Source organism: Ctenocephalides felis, unplaced genomic scaffold (genome assembly GCF_003426905.1).
Source record: "Ctenocephalides felis isolate EL2017-DRISC unplaced genomic scaffold, ASM342690v1 CF-g0.4_SCAFFOLD_00845, whole genome shotgun sequence".
Lineage (NCBI taxonomy): Eukaryota > Metazoa > Arthropoda > Insecta > Siphonaptera > Pulicidae > Ctenocephalides > Ctenocephalides felis.
In genome coordinates this window covers 70,426,132-70,449,362 of record NW_020536999.1, presented here as the reverse complement: position 1 = coordinate 70,449,362, position 23,231 = coordinate 70,426,132, and the positions used below count along the sequence as shown (strand labels likewise).

General features: G+C 30.5%; 1 protein-coding gene across 1 annotated transcript; it reads right to left on the bottom strand.

Moving 5' to 3' along the window:
- Positions 1–5,632: 5,632 nt before the first annotated feature.
- On the bottom strand, positions 5,633–21,822 carry LOC113388098 (beta-1,3-glucan-binding protein-like). Its single transcript, XM_026625508.1, has 8 exons — positions 21,639–21,822; positions 14,865–14,936; positions 14,038–14,186; positions 12,128–12,258; positions 9,115–9,278; positions 8,746–9,003; positions 8,551–8,687; positions 5,633–5,764 (listed from the first exon to the last, which is right to left on the bottom strand). Exons 1-8 carry the CDS (start codon positions 21,820–21,822, stop codon positions 5,633–5,635), a joined length of 1,227 nt encoding a protein of 408 aa, XP_026481293.1.
- Between the last annotated feature and the right edge of the window lie 1,409 nt (positions 21,823–23,231).

Here is a 23,231-nt window from a genome sequence, read left to right as displayed (position 1 = left end):
TATATAAAATCAGTGGTAATTATATTAATTATATTATAAATTATGTATATAGAAAAAATATATTTATAGCATCAAATAATGGTTTGCAATATTAGTTTTACTCCGATTATATTTTGTTAGCTATGGCAATCCTCCAATTCAATATGATAACACGCCTCCTAGCCGCCGCTAAAGAAGTTTTATTCTAAAAAATGGACCAAATTAATACAAAATTTGAAGTAGACGATTACCGCTTGGGTGTAGTATCATTACTACGAAATGTGAATATGCGAATACTACGAAATGTGATTAAAAATTGGCTAAGACATTTGGGAGGAGTATGGCAACTAATACCATTTACACACCATTTAGTTAGTTTATCAGTTATATTGAAATATAAATTTCAAATATTACTGTTTGGCTATCCTAACCTCTCGGCAATACCCGACTGATGAGATTCAATACATATACACCTATATTCCAATAATAATAATCAAATATACCTAAACTTACTTATTTCAACAACTAGTCTAATTACAAGTTTATTAACTTTTCACCTTCACTATTCACATCAGATTGCTCTTCCTCCAAGTCCGATACATCACTCTTTTCAGAACCGTGTCTCTCTGTGATCTAAACCACAAATGCATTCTGCTTGGATCTATTATTGTTTTTATTGGAATATACGTTACTTGAAACCATTCTACATTTTCGATGGCATATCAGTCGTGGACAGCACAACACTTTCTTGACTAGGTACGGATACGGTTTCTTATACATGGGTAATAATTTTTTGTCCATACCAATAATCGAGTCTACTTTGGTTATCATTAGCATATCTCCTACCTTGTATTTTGCCGTCTCCTTGCTGCGCTTGTCATATCTCTACCTCTTCCAGTTCATTCATGCTGCTGAAACAATAATGCTTCGTCAAGGCCTTTGTAGTCATTTTCACACCCTCATCTTCTAGCTGTTCGTGCATTGATCTTGATACCTCTTATACCATCGATGTTAACACTCAAAACAATATCATTTTTTTTGAACTTCTTATACTACTAATCTAGCAAACAGCTGATGTTGCTTAGCTGTTTTGCTAGATTACTAGTTGCTCATGTTACGAAATGCGTGCATTCACATGCCGCAGCCTTGCCGCCATGCAATGTTCCAGGTTCCAGCTCATGATCATAATTTGACGGTATAGTGAATATCGTAACAAACTTTTCCTTTATATGTAGAGCTAATTTCAAACTGTTACAATCACTCGCCACTTATAAAAACGATTAGAAAAACATTTTTCTAGATTTTTTCTAGTAAACACTTTTAAATCTATCGATACAGAAATGTATACACATATTAAAAACATTTTTTAACTATATTTATTAACTTCCCGAAGAAGAAGTTTATGTTTTCATCAAAAAATCCTATTCGCTAATTTTATGTTTTCTCGACGTTTCAAGCCATTCTGAATTGAATGAGACCAAATTTGGAAAAGTATGTGTGTGTGTGTGTAAACAGATTTTTTGCCGTCAATCGACGTTTTCTCAAAAACGGTTCGACCGATTTCAAAAATTTAAAAGTAATTCGATGAGGACTAGCGATTCAGAGTTTTGTGTGATGATCGGCCAAGCCGTTTCTTTGTAAATCGCAAAAAAGTGGAAAATTTTTCGTCCACGTTTTAGCCCGCAATTCTTAATCGATTTTGAAAATTCTAAAACCGTTCGAAAGATATTGGTTAGGAATCGTGCTGATTAGTTTTTGGTAAAGATCGGCGGGGCCGTTTTCTTGTAATAAAGTTTTTTTACAAAAAAATCAACGATTTTTATGATTATTTTTTTGACGGTAGATATCATAGCCTTCTAGATCATACTAAAATATTACGGCCCTACGACAACTCGTTTAGCTTTACAAATTCATCAAAGTTTGCAAAAATTAGTATCGTTCTTTTGGCATTTGTCAAAATTAGACCTTTGATCGACGTTTTCTCAGAAACGCCTGCACCGATTTCAGAAATTTAAAAGCCAGTTGATGTATCTCAATGATTACTATCGTTTGTCAGTTATGTGAGACTATCTGCCTAAGCGTTTCTTTGTAATTTGAAAAAAAGTGTTGAACTTTTCATCCACATTTAAGCTCAAACTACCGAATCGATTTTAAAAAATCAAAAACTGTTGGGAATGATGGGCCAACTAATGTTGGGATTAGTTGGGAATGATATTGATTAGTTTTATGTGAAAATATACCAAGCCGTTTTCTTGTAATCAACTGTTGAAAAAAAAAATTCAAGCGGATTTTTATGGAACTTTTTTTGGCGATATATATCATGGCTTTATAGAACTTACTGAAATATTATTGCCTTACGACAAATAGCTTAATTTTAAAACATTCATCAAAGTTTAAGAAAACGAGTAGTTTTTTGATGTTTGTTAACATTAAAATTAGACGATTTACTTGGTATAACTATAGAGTACTTGGTTTTAATGAACATACTAAACCATTAAAGTCCTATGGAAACTGGTTCAATTATAAAAATGGTTGATTTTTGAAAATTTGCTATTAGAAAATACTCCAAGTTAACGTGTTCGTTCGTTTTCAATTATGTGTAGTAAACCCACTCAGAATACTTCTAATCACTCATAAATTAAATTATTTTTTATTGATTAAGTCGATTAATTACACATATCGGGAAGTTCCTGTAACTTGCCTTATGCCGTAATGAAATATTCGAGAAATATTAAATGATTTCAAATACTGTATAACTTTTATTAAATAATTGAGTTTACTTTTATATTACTTTTTGTTGTTTAGACATTGCCAGGATAAAGCATTAGTTGGTCATTTTTACCCTACCCACATATGCGATTTTATAAAGATTATATAAAACATCTGTGGAATATAACTTAAAATTAACAATGCTTTGTATAAAATATTCAATAACTCATACTAAATAGAGGTCTCGTATACTAAACAACAGTGCTCACAACCAAAAACTAACAGCGAAAAAAATACTTTTGTTGCGGATTTCCAAACTTTGCCGTTTATCTCCAACGACGTCAAGCAAAAATCAAGGTAGTGCCTAGTTATATATATTTTTTCTCTATTAACTATGTTTTCAAAATATCGGTGGTGGACCTTTTAATTTACGGACCTTTGACCACCGCATATCCTATAGAATGGTTGTGTGATAAAAGTATATTAAAAAAAAACAAGTTTTATCAAAATACTATCGGATATAATCAAATAATAAATCATTTGTATATATTTATAACTTTACAGTTAGACGGCGAAAATTTTAACGCTTCTAATTATCAAATCGCTATTATGTGTATTCCATGTCCTTTGCCAATTGTCTTTGTCTTGCCAGAACCTGAAACAAATGTTAATTTATGTATGCATAGATATTATATATATAATATATAATATATATATATATATATATATATATATATATAATATATAAAATTATTTTTCGGGTGGTGCAAAGTATACAGATAAACAGAAAAATACTTTTCATAACAGTAAACTAATATAGTTCGAGAAATTTTTAATTAGTATAATAGTTTCCTTATTATAATCTACTATTTTTACTCATCTCAGGTTTATTGACTACTAGTAACATACTCTTTTAACACTAGAATGACGCAGGTGGGTGGAGTACCTATTTTACCTGATTGAGTTAATTTGACTCAATTGTCAAAAATTCTGTTTTTTATTATAATAAAAATTATTATTAAAAAAACTTTATTTCAAACACTTTTTGCCTTTTGTTTTTTAGTCACCTCTTTAGATATGACCCAATCATTAATTACTTCCAAATCTAAAATATTGTAGAACACGTGAATGGGTCATCTTCGGGAACCTGCTTTGATACTATATTTTTGCGCCATTTCATGCAGTATTTCGACTAAATACTTGGTGTTATTATAAAAGAACTATAGAAGGATATAGTTTTTGAGAAACGTTTTTCAATTTCAATTTGTACATTGCGATGTTTTGAGCTCAAAAATAATTTTTTATTTATTGGTCAGTGTACAGGCTCCCGTTTGATAAAGTTTTGTAGAGTATCAATGTGTCCTTGTTTGCTTTTGCAAATTGTGACAATTCTTTTCTATTTCATCGTATTGTTTAGACCAAAGAAGTTTTGTTGTCGCGTGAAACCCGTATTCCCGTATGACACGACGGTTGTTTTCTGGAATGGCTAGCTTAATTTTGTCGCGGATGTCGGCACTAGATTTTATGATAGTTTTTCAAGTAGTGTGAAATTTTGCTTTACACTAATGTGAGAAAGCTACCTTGCTGTGAGTGAGTTTTGTTTTAACTTGCTAAATTTCCAAATATGATAAACAACATGACAAAATACTACTTCTCTATTATTCGAACGAACGAAATATAGCCCTAATCTCACGAGACTTGTTTCGTCGCTTTTTGGGTCTGGCTAGCCATCTAACACGCCTCAACTTTTGCAAATGAAAGGCTTGTAAAAATATCTATTATAATAGTTTGTCTACTACCTAAATATGGCTTAGTCAGTTTAAATAGAACAAAGTCGCTCAAGAGTATATTTGATCCACTGGCATTATTCTTGCTCCAAAAAGAAAAACCGTTTTGAAAGTACTTGCTTCAAAATTTTATTCCAAATTGTCTTGGTTTATTTGGCATATATATAGTAGAGATAATGAGCACAACTTCAACAAAATATAGTTTGTGACAAATAATTTTACAGCATTAAATGAACAAATTATAACATAAAAGGTTTTTAGCACATTTTTATGAAAAAAAAAAGTAATGTGAGTCGGTGAATTTTAGGAAGTAAGGAAGTAGGAAGGAAAAAAAAAAAACTTTTTGTATACTTTTCATTATTCTATAAAAACCAAAAAAATATATAAAAATGACATAAATTTGTTATGTATATCACATTAGAAGTTCGAATGAGTTAATTTGACCCGTTTCGTCATTCTAGTGCTAGTTATGTAGGAACTACATAAACATATTTATTACGAACAAAATTTCGAAACAACCATTTTCTTTATATAGTACAGAGAAAATGATATATGAGGTAATCACATACTGACATACTAAATTTTAAGAAGAATGTTCAAATTTGGTCTTCTTTGGAACATCAGCATATAACCCATGAGTTCGAAGAGAAAAAAATCATACGTCGTAACCAACCTTAGCCATCAGGCTCACGACAAGAAAAATCGGTTTTATATATAAATATATATATATATATATATATATATATAAAATTCGAAAATTTTATAAAATATTTTTTAGGTATAACTTAGCGACAAATGAATTAAGTGACAATTCGTGTCATCTTTTATTGACAATTCGACGCTCTGCAAAACAGGTTTTTTATAATTTGATATGTAGAGCGTCGAATTTTGAATAAAACTCATTCATTTGTTCGCTAAGTTATATCTAAAAAACATTTTTAAAATTTTTGAAATTTTTCTCATGCTATTTCCATACAAAACTTTGATTGAATTGCGCACTATCTAAATGTTAACATTGAGAGCTTAAACTTTAATTTATTAAAGAATTATTTTTTAATAATTTGGAAGCATTTGAGCCCTTGGGAGCAAAGAAATGCCAAAATGTCCATATTGAGGACCACCCTAATATATATATATATATATATTAATATTGCTGTCTACCTGAGCATCGACTTTGGATTGAAATTTTCCCAAGGTTTGGGTGCAAAGTCACCATTGGAACTGCTGGAGGATGTGCCATCAGGAAAATCGGTAATTCCTCCTGCACCTAAGCCTAAACGAACAACCATCTGTAATATAATAAACAAATTATATTATATATACTAGCTGACTCGGCAAACGTTGTTTTGCTGAGTAATGTATTTCTAAGCATTGTCTAGAGAATATCAATATTTTATTTTAAGTGTGTAAGAATGTGTTGTTTGAATGCTATAGACCTTGAGAAACAAAAACAATGAAACCCCAATTTCTTTTTTCTATATTATATAATTTATATTAACAATGTTCGTTTGTCCATATTTTGTTAATACAATCAAACTAGAAGTTTCATACATTTTCTATGGAAAACATGGTATAATCCAATCGATGTCTTTTTTGATCTTTCCACTTATATTGCCATTACAAACTCCAATTAATCGGATGCTGTTTTTTTTCAAGTTTTTTAGATTCTTTTTGAATTCTGGAATTGTGTATAATTTTAAATAATTCTACTGAGTTTCTACAAAATTCCAAATTTCTGCGAGAAGAGGTAGAAAATAAATGAAGTATTTCTTCTTTGAACTGCTCTTTGAAAATATAAAATAAGTCGCATTAGTGCATTTTTTACCTAGATATAACTGTAAATGACCTTGATCTGGTATTTTATTTATCCGTAAAAACATAATTCGTGAAAATATTTTTATAAAGATCGTACTTCATACAACACAGTTAAGAACTTTGTCAAAATATTTATCATCACAATTGCCACGACTATTAATTAAATATCCATAGGGTAAGTTATAGTAATAATAAAAAAAATGAAAAAAAAAATTATCATAAAACTTTACGTTTAAAACCTTCAGAACATTTTGGAATGACTTAGAAAAAATGGATGCAAGTATGTGTATATATGTATGTACGTCTGTATATATATGTATGTATGTATGTTTGGATACAATTTTTGTCGATGATTTTAAAAACATGGATCAACCGATTTGAATAATTTATAAAACATTCGATTCCCTTTGCTTTGGATACGTGCTGATTAGTTGTTCGCAAAGCAGGTTCAGCCATTTTAATGATACGGGATAAAAAGTGCCAAAAATGGTAATTCAATTTTTGAGACCTTCTCTCAAAATGTTTGCTGTTTTTGCATAAAACAGACTTTTGAAAATTTCGAAATTTTGAAAAAAAAAATTATTTTTTTGATTGATAATATAAAGTAATTGATTGTAATAGCCCAAGAATTGAAATTGAAAATTTTTGCATATCTTTACGTTTCAGAGATTTCTGGATATTTTGGCATGCATTAAAAAATGGATGTATATGTGTGTGTATGTGTGGATACAACTTCCGCCGATGATTTCGGCGTACAGAACAACCGATTTGAATGATACAAAAAACAATCAATTCCTATCGATAAGGAGACGCGCTGATTAGTTTTTGGCAAAATTGGTCCAGCCGATTTAGAGATACGAAGTAAAGAATGCAGAGAATAGAAACCGAGTTATTGTGAGAATCGAACATACGATTTAAATGATCCAAAAAATATTTAATTCATAATGATAAGGAAAAGTGGTGATTAGTTTTTGGCAATGGCAGTTTCGAAGATACTGAGCTAAATGTACTAAATGTAAATAAAAAATGTCAGTTATTGAGAGAACTAAGCATCTGATTTGAATGATTTAAAAAACTTTCTTTTTGTGTTGACGAAACGATTGCTTCTGGAAGAAGATTTTTTTTATTTCTCAAAAAAAAAAATTAAATTCGAAAATGATTTTGATTTTAATCTTAATTCTAGCTAAAGTTCTAAATTATTATAACTTTGCGACTTAGTTGATATAATTCTTATAAATATTAGACAATGTCCTTCATTTTAAATCCGATTAATTAGATTTGTTTATTTACTTTTCTGTAATCGTCGTCGTCCAATTCTTATATTTTGTCTAGAAAATAAGAATGATGGAATTTGCAGTAGGGTGCGGTGATCAGACGTGGGCCACAGGTTGGAGAGGGCCACCTGAATAACCTTAAGACTAGTGACATGTATGTCGAACCGCGCACATATTTATAATATTTTGATACTTGCCCAATTTTAAAAAGCATTTTGAGGTTATAAACCTACTCCCTCATTGTGCAGAGAAACGCACTAAGAATTTCGTCGCAAAAGTTTTTAACGTCGTACGCTCTTAAGTGATTTCTCATCGAATTTTCACGAGAAAAATACAAGTAAATATGCAATATACTATATAGACATATAATCTTTGATATGCAAAGTTATTTTTTTGCCGATTGTTTACATTGTGCTTGTGGGATGCATATGCAAAAAAGGCGTTTGTAGATGGGCCACTATTTGTGGACAGACATGGGCCACTTGCGTAATGCCGTTTTTTGCACAGTAAAGAGTTTTTATCAATTAATCGAACGTTTTACTTACTTATTTTTATCTCGTCGTTCATAATGCCTGTTAAAACACAGAAAACTCCCAAAAAGTGGTGAATTATGAAAAATCAATTATTGCTGTGAAGGAAGTGAAAATAAATAAAATATCAGATCGTGGTGCTTCTGCTATTACCAATGTTGGCAAATTGTCTTTTTAACGCAACAATACATCCCCTGAAAACAGACAGGTTGTGGCAGAAGCAGCACAGCGAAAGTTTCCAAGAAGGCCAATACTTTACAATCAACCGTGACAAAGGCAAAAAATAACACACTTCGGTTTCTTGAAATGAAGACATCAATTCTGATTCTCAAGTGCAAATTCAAGATTTTCAAATGTAAAATATATTAGTGGTCAAACTGCCCTTTATCGCAAAATTATAAGAATTACTAAAAAAAATTATTGGACAATCTGTGGTGTGTTTCAAAGCTTACTTACCAGTTCGCTAAACATCGGCATATGATTCTTCCAATTTTCACCTTTAGTTACATCTTGGCTTTGTCCAGATGGAAAATTACCTTTTGGAGGCAATATTACGCCATATTTGATATTATCAACTATGAAACATACATGATCTGAAAGAATACCAAAAAATTATTGGAACATCTTAACTAGAAAGTGATAAACACTTACAGGGTGTCCATTCTAGTTCGTATTTATGAAAAGCATTTGCCCAAGATTCCTTATTAACGTTTTTATAAACTTTGGCGGTGATATTCCTGACAGGATCATCGTGTTTAAATAATAAGGCACCACTTAATTCTGAAGATCCAAAGTCGTAATCTGTTTCCTGGGATTTCAGGACTTTATTTCCTCTCGCAAAAGCGATCCTCATGGCACCGGATTTGTAGCCGGATCCATGATTGTAATCCTTGGGTTCCAAATTCAAAACTTGTGAAAAAGAATAATTATTAGTTCAAGATAATTCAAATTTACTTATTTACACTTTTAGACTTTTCTGATCATCCCTGATTGTCTCGATCATCCCTAAACTCTACTTACTAGGATATAACCAGTTTCCTTCCGGTAATTTAGCATCGATTTGAATTCTTCCATACCTGAAACTGAATTTAGATCTGATACTGGCAGACACTACTGGTGGTAATATATTATAGAACATGGCCTTCCTTGAGCACTCGCCATATGCCATTGGTGCACAACCGCATCTAGAAAGATATACAGCATATCTATATATAATATAATATATTCAGGTCATGATATTTGTCGCAATACTCATCCGAAATGATTTGGCAGATATTTATAAAATTGAAAATACTGAAAAACCCACATTTCAGTCAATGAAAACCTGAGTTCATAAAAAAACTTAAATTTTCTTAAAAAAATTATTTTACCTAACACTTTTCTTTTGATTTTGTGGTAATTTTTTTTATATAAATTTACTTAATGCAGAATTAAAAAATAAATAGAAGTCTAAATTTTCATCACAAATCTCTATTTTATAATAGTCATTTTAAGGGGGGCGATACATGTAACAAGAAAAAAAAAATCGATTTTTTTTTTTCAAAAATCGTTACAATAACATCTCAAAAATATGCCTGTAAATATTCAAAACAAAATTATCATTATTTATATAATAAAAACTCATTTAAGTGCCACGCCTCAACTCGACGCTTGAGTGCTATTGTACTCTTATCTGTTTCTGTGTCAAAACTTTAAAAGCGTTTTTCTCAAAACGACATTTTTGAGATTTGCGGGCGGGATAACTCAAAAAGTTCTCAACCGATTCCAATGAAATTTTGCACACATCTACTTTACAGTAATAGCTTCTAGTTAAACTTCAAACATTCCAAAAAAAATTTCAAAAATTAAAAAGTCCTCAAAAAATGGTAAAAATTAAGGCGATTACATGTATCGCCCCCCTTAATGGTCCACTCATTTTTATATATAACTCGAAAACTAATCAATTCTCGTCTTTTTTGTGGACTTTCTCATTGAAATTTGATCATAATCTCAGTTTAAATTGCTTTCTTTGAGTTTATTATAGCAACTTTAACTCCCACGTTTCATACGGTATCTAATTCTGGGGTTTTTCATCCAAACTAATTAAAATATTTCTATTTTAAGCTTCAGAAAGAGCTATACGAATAATTTTTCCCTTGCCCAGTAAAGCCTCCTGCAAGCCCATATTTCAAAAGCACAATATCTAACTTTCCCATGTATTTTTCTGCTGGTAACATTATCTTTCATCAAAAACAATTCGAAACTTTTTAATATGGCTTCGGTTTCCTCCAACTACAACACCAGACAAACTTATTAAGGCGCGCACATATTCAGCTTATAAATAAACTTCTACTCAGTGTCCGAAACTTAGATAACAAAAAATTCCATACTACTTTAGTTAAACTTTTTAAAGAATTAACTTTTTATGACATTACAGAATTTTCTCAATTTGATTTCAATAACTATTTTCTTGCGTAATCCTTTGTTTTATCTATGTACTCTGACCATTTGATTTCTTGTACAACCATGTTCTTTATGTTTATTTATGATAGTTTTATTCATATAATTTTGATAGTTTCTTATTGCTATTTTATTTCATTTTTACGGTTTTAAATCGCAACCTTGTGCAAGAATTTTGGGCTTGAATGGTGGTCTTAATCGAATGTTTTTTTTCATCTCTTTTTTCAGATGCGAGAATCGTGCAGCTACTATGAATATTGTAAAATACTTAGCTCTTGTCAAGTTTATGAAGAGAAATAATATTTATCATTTACTGATTACGGCTCGCTGATGAATAAATAAATAAATAAAACTAGTTGGTATTGGTATTTAGCCTTGAGGCAAGTTACATGAACTTCCCGATATGTGTAAATAATCGACTTAATCAATAATAAACAAATTAATTTATGAGTGATTAGAAGTATTCCGAGAGGATTTATTACACATAATTGAAAACGAACGAACACGTTAACTCGGGGTATTCTCTAAAAGCAAATTTTCACAAATCAGTAATTTTTATAATTGAACCAGTTTTCGTAGGACTTTAATGGTTTAGTATGTTCATTAAGACCAAGTAATCTATCGTTATACCAGGTAAATCATCTAATTGTAATTTTAATAAACGTCAACAAAACTACTCGTTTTCTCAAACTTTGATGAATTTTTAAAATTAAACTACTTGTCGTAAGGCCGTAATATTTCAGTAAATTCTAAGACCATGATATACATCGCCAAAGAAAGTTTCATAAAAATCGGCTTAAATTTTTTTTTCAATAGTTAATTACAAGAAAACGGCTCGGTAGATTTCACCTAAAACTAATCAGTATTATTCCCAACAAATACCTTTAGAACAGTTTTTGATTTTCTAAAATCGATTCGGTAGAATGAGCTTAAATGTGGACGAAAAGTTTAACACTCCTTTTCAAATTACAAAGAAACGGCTCGGCAGATCGTCTCACAAAACTGACAAACTATAGTGCTCATTGAGATACATCGAATGGCTTTTAAATTTCTGAAATCGGTTCCAGGCGTTTTTGAGAAAACGTCGATGAGAGGTCTAATTTTGACAAATGCCAAAAAAACGATACTAATTTTTTTGCTATTTACAAAGAAACGATTAGGCCGATCGTCGCACAAAATTGATAAACGCTAGTCCTTATCGAAATACATCAAATTTTTGAAATGGGTGCAGCCGATTGCAAATGCTTTTAAATTTTTGAAATCGGTGCAACCGTTTTTGAGAAATCGTTGATTTAAGGCAAAAAATTTGTTTGCGCACACGCACACACACACACATACATACTTTTTCCAAATTTGGTCTCATTCGATTCAGAATGGCTTAAAACGTCGAGAAAACATAAAATTAGCGAAATTTGATGAAAACATAAACTTCTCCTTCGGGGAAGTTAATAAAATTACTTCAACTATAGTAGTTAATTCATTTTCCGAATAACATCTTCGCTAAAGGTAAATACAACGCTTATAAAATTTCTTCCGAAATAAATACATTATTCATTAATAACTATTTATTTATTCGATTAATAGATTGACTTACGTGCTTGCAAGATCCAATTCTCCGCTTTCAACAAAGTCTGCATCATTCAAAACAGTCGGATGAAACATTAAACTTTTATCACTGACGAAAATATTTTCAGGTTTTGCTTGGTAAGATACAAATTCGTTGTCCTGTAAAATAAATATAATACTAGTGGTGCATGACATTGTGCCTTAATATACATATATATGGCAAATTGCCGGAACTTCTTGTACCGTAATTAACTTCCCGTAGGGCAAGTTATAGTAATCTCAAAAAAATCGAATAAAATCAAAAATGAAATTTTTTATATATCTTTAAATTTAAAGGGTTCTGAATATTTTGGCATACCTTAGAAAAAATGGATGTATGTGTGTGCGTGTGTGTGTGTGTGTGTGCGGATACAAATTTTCGTTCTTGAACACGAATCAACCGACTTGAATAATTCAAAAAACATTCGATTCGTATTGATAAGGAGACGTGCTGATTAGTTCTTGGCAAAGGGAGGGTCCAGCCATTACGGAGATACGTAGCAGTGATATAGAAAACATTCAATTTGTAACGATTGGGAGAAGAGGTGATTAGTTTTTAGCATAGGCAGGTCCATCTCCCTATCAATAGGAATCGCATGTTTTTTTTTAACAACTCCAAATTGGTTGATCCGTGCGCCCGAAAACGTGAACGAAAAAATGCGGGCATACAAAACACACACACACGCACATTAATTTTTTCTGAGGTATGGAAAAATGTTCAAAAACCTTCAAAAGGTAAAGATATGCAAAAATTTTCATTTTCGAAGTTCGACCCATTACTATAACTACCTTACGGAAAGATAAAAAAAACCTTTAAAATTTATTGAAAACTTTGAAAAAAATTATCAAAAATCTCAAAAATGAGATTTCTGAGAGTTTGTGAAAAAAATTGAATTTTTTGAAAATTTAGTTTTTTTTATATTTCGATTTTTTTTTAACTTCCCGTAGGGTAAGTTATTGTAATGGGCCGAAAATCGGAATTGAAAATTTTAACATTTCTCGACGTTTTGAAGGTTTCTGAACGTTTTGGCATACCTCAGAAAAAATGGATGTGTGTGTGTGTATGTGTGTGTGTGTGTATGTATGTATGGATACAAATTTCCAGTCACGTTTTCGGGCGCACGGATCAACCGATTTGAATGGTTCAAAAAACATTCGATTCCTATTGATAGTGAAAATAGCTGATTAGTTTTTGGCAAAGGCAGGTCCAGCCGTTTCGGAGATACGGAGCAAAGAGTGCAGAAAATAGAAATCGATTTTTTGTGAGAACGGAGTATCCGATTTGAATGATCTAACAAACATTCAATTAGTAATGATTGGGAGAAGTGCTTATTAGTTTTTGGCAAAGGCAGGCGCAGCAGAATGTTCTTTGAATCATTTAAATCGGACACTTAGTTCTCTCAAAAACTGCCATTTTTTACATATTTAGCTCCGTATCTTCGAAATGGCTGGGCCTGCCTTTGCCAAAAATTAATAAACACTTCTCCCAATCATTACTAATTGAATGTTTGTTAGATCATTCAAATCGGATACTCCGTTCTCACAAAAAATCGATTTCTATTTTCTGCACTCTTTGCTCCGTATCTCCGAAACAGCTGGACCTGCCTTTGCCAAAAACTAATCAGCTCTTTTCCCTATCAATAAAAATCGAATGTTTTTTGATTCATTCAAATCGGTTGATCCGTGCGCCCGAAAACGTGACTGGAAATTTGTATCCATACATACGTTCACACAAACACACACACACATACACACATCCATCCATTTTTTCTTAGGTATGCCAAAATGTTCAGAAACCTTCAAAACGTCGAGAAATGTAAAAATTTTCAATTCCGATTTTCGGCCCATTACAATAACTTACCCTACGGGAAGTTAACAATAATAAAAATTCTTACATACCATATCAATATTGGCCATATGACAATCATGCTTCCATTTCGTCCTGTCTAATTTTCCTAAAGTAAAACTTTCTTCAAAAATCAACTGGTCTTTGCAAATCTTACCCTGTCCTGGTACGAAAGTAGCAGATGGCTCACAAGATGGTGGTTCTGAAAAAAATTGTTCGTATATACTTAACAGAATTACATAAAGAATTTAATCATTTATGAATGAAATATATATTAGGGAGGGCAGTAACAATAATTTTATTTGAGAAAGCGATATAAAGGAGAGAAATGCTGAGATAAAAAGTATAATTTATTCAATTCATTTTGAAAATTAAATTTTGGTACAAGAAAGCATATGACAGAAATAAAAGCCATTTAAAGCGTTATAATATTAAAGATCTTGTTAGAAAAGTGCTGAGATTCCAATGAGAGCTTATTTTATAAACTGGCAGAAAGCTTCCTAGTAAACTATTATAGAGATATTAAAAGTCTAAATAAAGGATGATCCCTAAACTGTATTTGAGACAAATTACATAAATGTTAAAATTAAAACAAGCAGAAACCAATAGCGTATAAGTTGGGATAAATGTGGCAACTATATTGCTGGTAATTCTTATGAATTGGATGCAACTATGAAGTAATCACGAACTGAAATAAATGTACCAACACTTCAAGAACTTAATATTTCTCTTTACTTTTTGTTATCTTACTATAAACGTTTAAGATAACAAGACAGCTATACCAAAATAATCCTAAAATATTATTGACCACGACTTGCTTATGAATAAACAGATGAATAAATCTGCTCAAAATTTTGAATTATATAAAAGATCTGTTTACCTTTACTAAGCCTATCTCTAACATCTAAGTCTTGATTAGGAATAGGTTGACGAATTTGATTTCCAGACCCGGCTAAAATAATAAACTTAATATAAATTATTCAACTTATTATAACAAGTATAACTATTTACATAATATATAATGAACAAGTGATAAAATTGTATATTATAAATAAATATACTGACAATTTGATGTACCAGGCATCTGTCCATTAGAAACTTTTGACGGTTGGTTTCCGTGTTGGATCCACTAGAAATGGCAAAAGATGTTAAAATTGAAAAAAGGAAATATTTGCAGGTTTTTATTGTTGAAAAAATAATTACCACTCAATAGTTCGCCTATTGCATGGATGCTGGATTGTGACTGATGGTTTTGAACTGAAACAAAATATTAATAAATTTTTTCAAACATTCTGGTCATTTTTTCAAAAATTTGATTGCAAGTCATACGTAAATGTATGCAATTTTCATTTTCAGTATAAATACGCATAGAAAATTTAAAAAATGTTTTAACACAAGTATTTATATTTAGCCTATTGGTAATTATATTAGTTTAAAGTAAAAAACTGTTAGGTTAATAATATGTTGCATAACGTATAATAGTTGTGTTAATAAAACGTGGTAGTTAGGGGCAAGTCCCGTAACACCGGACGGCACCAAGAACCGGACACTCTATTTAACACGTGTTATTTAAGCGAGTATAAATTTTTCATTTCAAAATACAAGTGATAGGAGCATGGGGGGCACACAGGTACAGGATCACGTGCCAAGCCTCGCCTGTGACGCACACGGCCACGGCGGAAGCAACCGTTTGCTGTTTTAGGCGCAAAATCACGGCGTCACCTAAATATCAATGGAATTAATTTTAGTATATTTATGCATTTACATTTGAGTGGCATTCAAAAATAAAAGTAGTACTTGATTGTTACCCGTAAAATGGTAGAATAATATTGATATTTTAAACAATTTTAGTAGGTACCACCACATGAACGAACATGTCTGTCCCTTAGCACCGGACACTAAGTCATAATACGTAGTCATAAACATTATTGATATTTCTTGTGAGAATTTACGTAATTTATTCCAGTTATTTAATTTTGTTCTGTATGAGTGCTAACGCTCACAACATACCCCCATTTTTCGTATTTCCTAGTCAAAGAATGAAAAGCTTATGTTGAATGCTGAGAGCTTCGGTGTGGGCCAGCCAAAAGGGTGGATGAATAGTGATTTTTTTTGCAATATACTCGTATAAGAATATTCGTCAAAGACACATGTGCAGACATTCCAGAGTGTGAAGATGGCTTCATAAGTGATCAATGCAGGTTATTTCGAAGGGTCCGGTACTAGGTGCCACTGTTTTAAATCATATTTTTTGATACCAAAGTTTGAATGATAGTATTAATTATTTTTAGCAAAGATTGCGGTTTTGTTAATTTAGTTTGATTTCTAGCTTTGTTATCTAACATAAATCATGATTTAATAAACATTTCGTAGAATATTTTTTGATTTATTTATAAATAACCTTAGGTGTCCGCCACTTGGGGACTTTTCCCTACGTATACTTATGAACATCAATTACTTCAGATATTTGCTCGTTACTTTATAGCTACGTTACATGTATTTCATAGATTTTCCATAGAAAATGTTAAATATTTTTTATGGTAGTGTTATGCCGACACCAAAAATGTTGAAATAAAGAGAAGTGTATCTTAAGAAGTGAAAATTATTTTATTTATTGTGTCTTTTATTTTTTAGAGCATTTTTTTATTTCAGATATAATTACAGCATAATTAGTTCTATAAAATAGTAATATTAAACAATTAAAAAAATTTAATTATAATCAATCAAAAAGGAAGCGTAAATCTAAATAAAGAACAACGTTATAGCTACTGTATTTGCTATTAAATTAATTATAATTAACTTCCCGTAGGGTAAGTTATTGTTATGGGCCGAAAATCGAAATTGAAAATTTTTACATTTCTCGACGTTTTGAAAGTTCTGAACATTTTGGCATACCTCAGAAAAAATTGATGTGTGGTGTGTGTTGATGTATGTATGGATACAAATTTCCAGTCACGTTTTCAGGGCACGGATCAACCGATTTGAATGGTTCAAAAAAATTCGATTCCGATTGATGAGAGATTTTTGGCAAAGCAGGTCCAGCAGTTACGGAGAAAAAAGCAAAGAGTGCAGAAATTAGAAATCGAGTTTTTGAGAGAACGCAGCATTCGATTTGAATGATCTAAAAAACATTCTTAGTAATGATTGGAAAAAGTGTTCATTAGTTTTTGGCAAAAGCACGCCCAGCCATTTCGAAGATACGGAGCTAAATGTGTAAAAAATAGCAGTTTTTGAGAGAACTAAGCGTCCGTTTTAAATGATTTAAGAATTGTCTTAACAAAATTGATTTTGGAAAAAATAATTTTTTTTCAATTTTTTTTTTTTTAAAAAAATTTTTTTGTATATCGAAATAATTCGATTTTATTTATAATTCTGACTATAGTTCTATATACTTTAATTACAAATATGTTTCACTTGCATTCAGTTTATATAATTCTTATAAATATTAGACAATGTTACAATATTAATAATAATCTATTTGAAAACAGTCATATTCCTCAACATTTCGTTATGGTACGGGAAGTTTCAGCAATTTGCCTTAGGCACGATGCCATATTCCCTCACTAGTTTTGTATTATAGTTGAAATTAATTCTAATATAAATTTAGTAGCAAACTAAAACTAAGTAAGTAAGTGGTCTTGCAAACTGTGTCTGAGTGATTTCGATTTATATAAATAATCTATTTAATCAATATCAATTGTGTATGTGATTTACTTATCTACTTGTTTGAAGGCCTACTTACATTTAAAATGACTTTCCGTAGGGCAAGTTAATGTAATCGTCAAAAATCGAAAATGAAAATTTTACGTTTCAAAGGTTTCTGAACATTTTGGCATAATTTAGAAAAATGGATGTATGTATGTGTGTGTGTGCTTGTGTATGAATACAATTTTTTGTCCACGTTTTTGGGAGCACGGATCAACCGATTTGAAATATTCAGCTATAGTGCATGGCATCGTGCCTTAAGGTAAATTGCTGGAACTACCCGTACTTTAATAAAATATTCGACGAATAATAAATGATTTCAAATAGATTATTATAATTACTGTTACTTTCATTATTTGTTAGAGCGGGTGGCGTGGTTTGAAAAAGGTTGGAAACCACTGGCTTAACCTATTGCCGCACCAAACTAATTAAAGTAACTTGATTCCAAACTAAGGAAAAGTAAAAACATTTTCTAAATTTTGTCCTAAATTATTCCGAATAACCTGAAACTTAAAATGAGCGAATTTGACTTTCTGATAAACTTTTTCAAATCATTCATAATCTTTTACTTTTACAACATTACAATTACTTAAAGTAAACTTTAAATCCTAACCTGCAAAATTAGGTGTAGCTAATATATTCGTCAGCAAGCTGCAGGTGCACCAATAAAACAATATCACACCAAAACAATTTATTAAATTAATTATCTTCATTTTGAAGTAGTTCTAACGAAAATATATTTTATTACTAAAAAACTTGTTTCAATAAAAACTTTTAAAAACTAACACAACCTATCTCGCCTGTGCCATTTAATTTATAATTTTTGTTGCGATTAATCATATAACCTCGAATTTGTAAAAAAATGAAAAAAATAAATTATCAAATCATTAAATTGTTATTTTAAATTATTTAAAAAAATATATAAACAATATGTTCGGTTGAAAAAGTTTTATCGCAACGGGTTTTTTAGACAAAGTTTATCACTAATTGATGACCTTAAGATAATTGAATTATTTATGAAATATTTTAAAAACGAATTGTAACTTTATTTCCTAAAATTAGTATTATATATACATATTATATATCTATTATATTATAAATATATATAATATATATATATATAAATATATATATATATATATCTATATATATTTTATTTATATAATATACAGTGCTGAATTTTACAGTAGGGCAGTCAGAGCTACTGCCCAGGGCGGCAAATGTTCGGGGGCGGCCAAATTTGGATAGTGAGAAAAATTCTATACAATATAATCAACAAATGTTTTTTAATAACAGTTTTTATTTCAAGAAATATAATTAACAAAGTATAACACGATTGTAATGCAAAATTTGGGCTCAACTAATCGATTATTAAAATTTATTATTTTGCTTTTCCTCCCTCCCCGAACGTAATTTATCAAATTGGTTAATGAGTTGGTTAATGAGTAACAAAATTTGGCAATTTGGCTAATATAAAGATTCATAAACGAGCTGAAACTTTATTAAGAAAAATACGTTATTCAGATCTCGAGCCCTCTTAAGATAACTTTGTGTACTTTCAAGCTTATAGCGTCGAAAAAAAAAATTAGTGACGCATGGCATTGTGTCTTATAGCAAACTACTGGAACTTCTGTACTAAAAATTACATTTTATATAGAACTTTAAAAATTTTATAAAAATGAAAAAACTGACTTTTAAAAAAACTTTTTTTTATACTTTGAAACTTTTTGAAAATTATGAACTTTTTTCAAAACAATTGCGCTGCGTAGCTATTTCCGAGACAAAATATCAAAACTCAATTACCATTTTTCAAAACTAAAAACTAATCAGCACCTCTCCCCATCAATACAAATTTAATATCTTTTTAATTATTCAAGTCAATGTCCAGAGCACTTGTCAATTTCCACAGGGACCAATCGACAAGGGGACGTGCTGATTAGTTATTGGCAAGGCTGGTCCAATTGTCAATTTTGGCCAAAATGCCAAAAATGATAATTCAGCTTTTGATAAACGGAGCGTCCAAGATCATTAAAAAAATTACATATATTGACAAAATGAAGAACTGCTTACATTTGTGGGAGGCAGGTTTAGGGGTTACGGTGATCCAATAAAAAAAATGAGAAAGAAACATTTGGCGGTCAAAAGTGATCATTAGACATATGCACATCAATTTATCAGATATTTTATAGATTTTTTTTTCTTCTACTGGCCTCTGATAAACATTTAGCCACATACATAATATACAATATGTAGGTAGTATATCTTATATATAAAAATGGAGCTCTCTTTCAAATGTCCGAATAAAACTCGAAAACGGCTGAATCGATTTGGCCAGTCTTAGTCTTGAAAAATTCGTGCCAATCCAGAGATGGTCGGAAAGGTGAGATATTATTTCAAAATCGCGTAGAAACTTTACGTTTTTAATTTGAACATTTTTGTTGAAGCGTAATGTACATAAAACAATGGACGGTGGCTAAATACTTGAAATGTCAAACCTTTTTGACAGATGATGTTCGATTATGTTTAATAGGATGTTTTATGTGAATATTATTTAATTATGATTAAATTGTAGCAAGTAGTTTTGCTTGTAGTTTTATTCATATACAATAACTTTAGTAAACGGGCCGCAAGTGCTACTAGAAACTCAAAATATCAACTTTTTGAAATGTCAATATGAAAATGGACTTTTTGGCCTTTTTTTCCAAACCCGGTGCTCTGAAAGATCTCATTTGTATAATTATATACTCATTGGTATTTATAAAACATTTTCCAGGTTATATTATTTTTTATTTATGTTATTTAAATTCAGAACCTAAATTTGGTATCGATCAAATGGACATTTTGTCGAATAACATTTTTCCAGTTATAATTTCGCAGAATTTATCGCAGAATAGATAGTAATATATGAAGGTCCGGGATTAAAAAGGTCCACCACCGATGTATCAAAAATCAGTGAAGTTAAGGATTGTTTAACAACAATATTTGAAAGTAGAGGAAAAAAGATGTATAGTCAGCTATAACCTTGATTTTTATGACTTTGCTTTTGAAGATAAGCGGTAATCTTTGAAAATCCATAATAAAAGTATTTTCTTCTGTTGGTAGTTTTTTAGCATTAGTTAAAAATGTAATTGTTTTGTGAAATACCTTTAAAATTAAAATAAGCCATTAAACCTGTTTGCCACCTGGCCGTTACAAGGCCGTTATAGGCCGTTACTATTACGCCTATATGGTAAAAAAGTCTAGATAACTAATTTTTTAAAGACAATGATGAAGTAGCTGGCAGTTTTACTGAACGTAGTCAGATAATTGTTCGTTTGAAATGTGTTATTTGTTGTGATATAATTGGTTTGATTTATATAATATCATTAATATTTGCTCAAAGTCAAATTGGACCTTTGTGTCTCGCCCTGCTCTACATATATAGTTTTTATTAAATTTACTTTAATTCATCGAATGTTACTTGAAACTTCTCAAAAAGCATGTCAAAGAAGAAATACTTAATTCATTTTCTATCTCTCCTCGGCAAAATTTGAAACTTTTGCATAAGCTCAGTAGTATTATTTACAATTATACACAAAATCCAGAATCCAAAAAGAATCTGAAAAACTTGAAACGTAATTAATAAGTCGAATGACCAAAAAACACTTGGATTGGATTATACGATGTTTTCTATAGAAAGTGTATAAATCTTCCAGATTGATTGTATTGACAAAATATAGACAAACTAATGGGGTTTATTGTTTTTATAATACCTCATTGTATACAGCATTCAAACAACACATCCTTATGCACTTAAAGTATTAATATTTTTGATAAGCTAGAAATGGTTTAGAATATACCTTATTTAGCAAAACAAAGTTTGCCGGGTCAGCTAGTATATTATATTAATAACTTATACTTAACTTTACTATCATTAATAAACCTAATTATGTATTGTAATTATCCTTACAATATTTGCAATAATTTGAATTGTTATCCAAATTGGAAGGTTTGATCAGCGTTTTCATAGAGTGCAGTTGCTCTAACAATTTAGCCCTGCTTGCCTCAAATAGACTGCATTCTAGTATGATGTGTTCAGATGATCCAGTTTGTGCTCCACAAGGACACGATTCTGACACTATTATGCCCAGCATTTTTAGATGTGCAGGGAAGTTTCTATGGTTAAGTCTCAATCTAGTTAATGATACGATTGTACCTCTGTTTTCATCTGCATATTTCCGAAACCACGGTTTCATCTTCAGTTTGGGGTTGACTACCTTGTAGTATCGTCCCTTAATCTCCGACGAACTGTTCCATTCCTCTAGTCATTTGTCCAATTATAGATATTTTAATAATAAGTATAAGTTTTGTTTACATTTCAATAAGTTCTGTAACCCATGACTTCTGTTAGACTGCAAAGCGGCGCTTACGCGCTTCTATATTTTGTACCTATGCAGCTGAAGCAGCGCGATTGTTTTAAAAACAGTTCAAAATTTCATAAAAGTCAATTATTTTTAAAAATTGTTTTTTTTTTAAAGTTCTCAAAAAAATTTTTTTTTTTTAATTTTTATTTTTGGTACGGAATGTTCCAGAAAATTACCTTCAGGCACGATGCCAAACACCACTATCTATTCTATAGTATGTAATGCGTAATAAATTTTCTGCAATCAAATAGTTATTTTTTAGAAAAAATGATACATATATAGAAACTATTATAGTACAATTCTAGGGATTGGGCGGCATTTATGTCAGTTTTCCAGGGAGGCAAATTACTAAATGCGGCCCTGTATATATATATATATATATATATATATATATATGTGTGTGTTTGTGTATATGTATATATATCCACATATATGTGTATGTTTATATAAGATAAGGACTCCATCCACAGAGCATTTGGTTTAAGACAAATTTTCAAAGTAATCTTTAGGCAATTTAGAAATGATAACATAAGAATTCACGTTTCCGGGAGCATTGTAATCTTATTGTTAAAACGAGCAATAAGAAAAAAATATGATCTGATTCGAATGATTCGAAAATAATTTTGCTTGTGAAGAAACGATTAGTTTAGTAAGGCAAAAAAATTGTTTTCCAAAATTTTATTTTTTATTATCAAAAATGATTCGGATTTCAATTTTAACTCTAGCTAAAATTCTAAAATTCTCTTAAATACATTTTATCTTTGCAATTCTGTTTATATAATTCGTAGAAAATGATTAGATCCTTAATTCTTACTCCGCTTCATTATGTTTGGTTATTTACTTTTCATGTAAATAGGTATAAACGTCGTCCAACTTATTAGCTTTTATATTTTGTCTATAAAAAACGAATAATGAAAGTTTCAACATTTATAATAATCTATTGGAAAACATTTAATGTTCTTCGAATATTTCACTTCCAGTATTGTAGATCCAGCAATTTGCCTTAAGGCACGATGCCATTCACTACTAGTTTTAAGTTTTAAATTGTTTAACCAGAAACAAACGCTCGCTTAGGACATTGATTGTATTAGGACATATACGGTGTAAGTCGTAACAGATGTAGGCCCATTACACCGTAC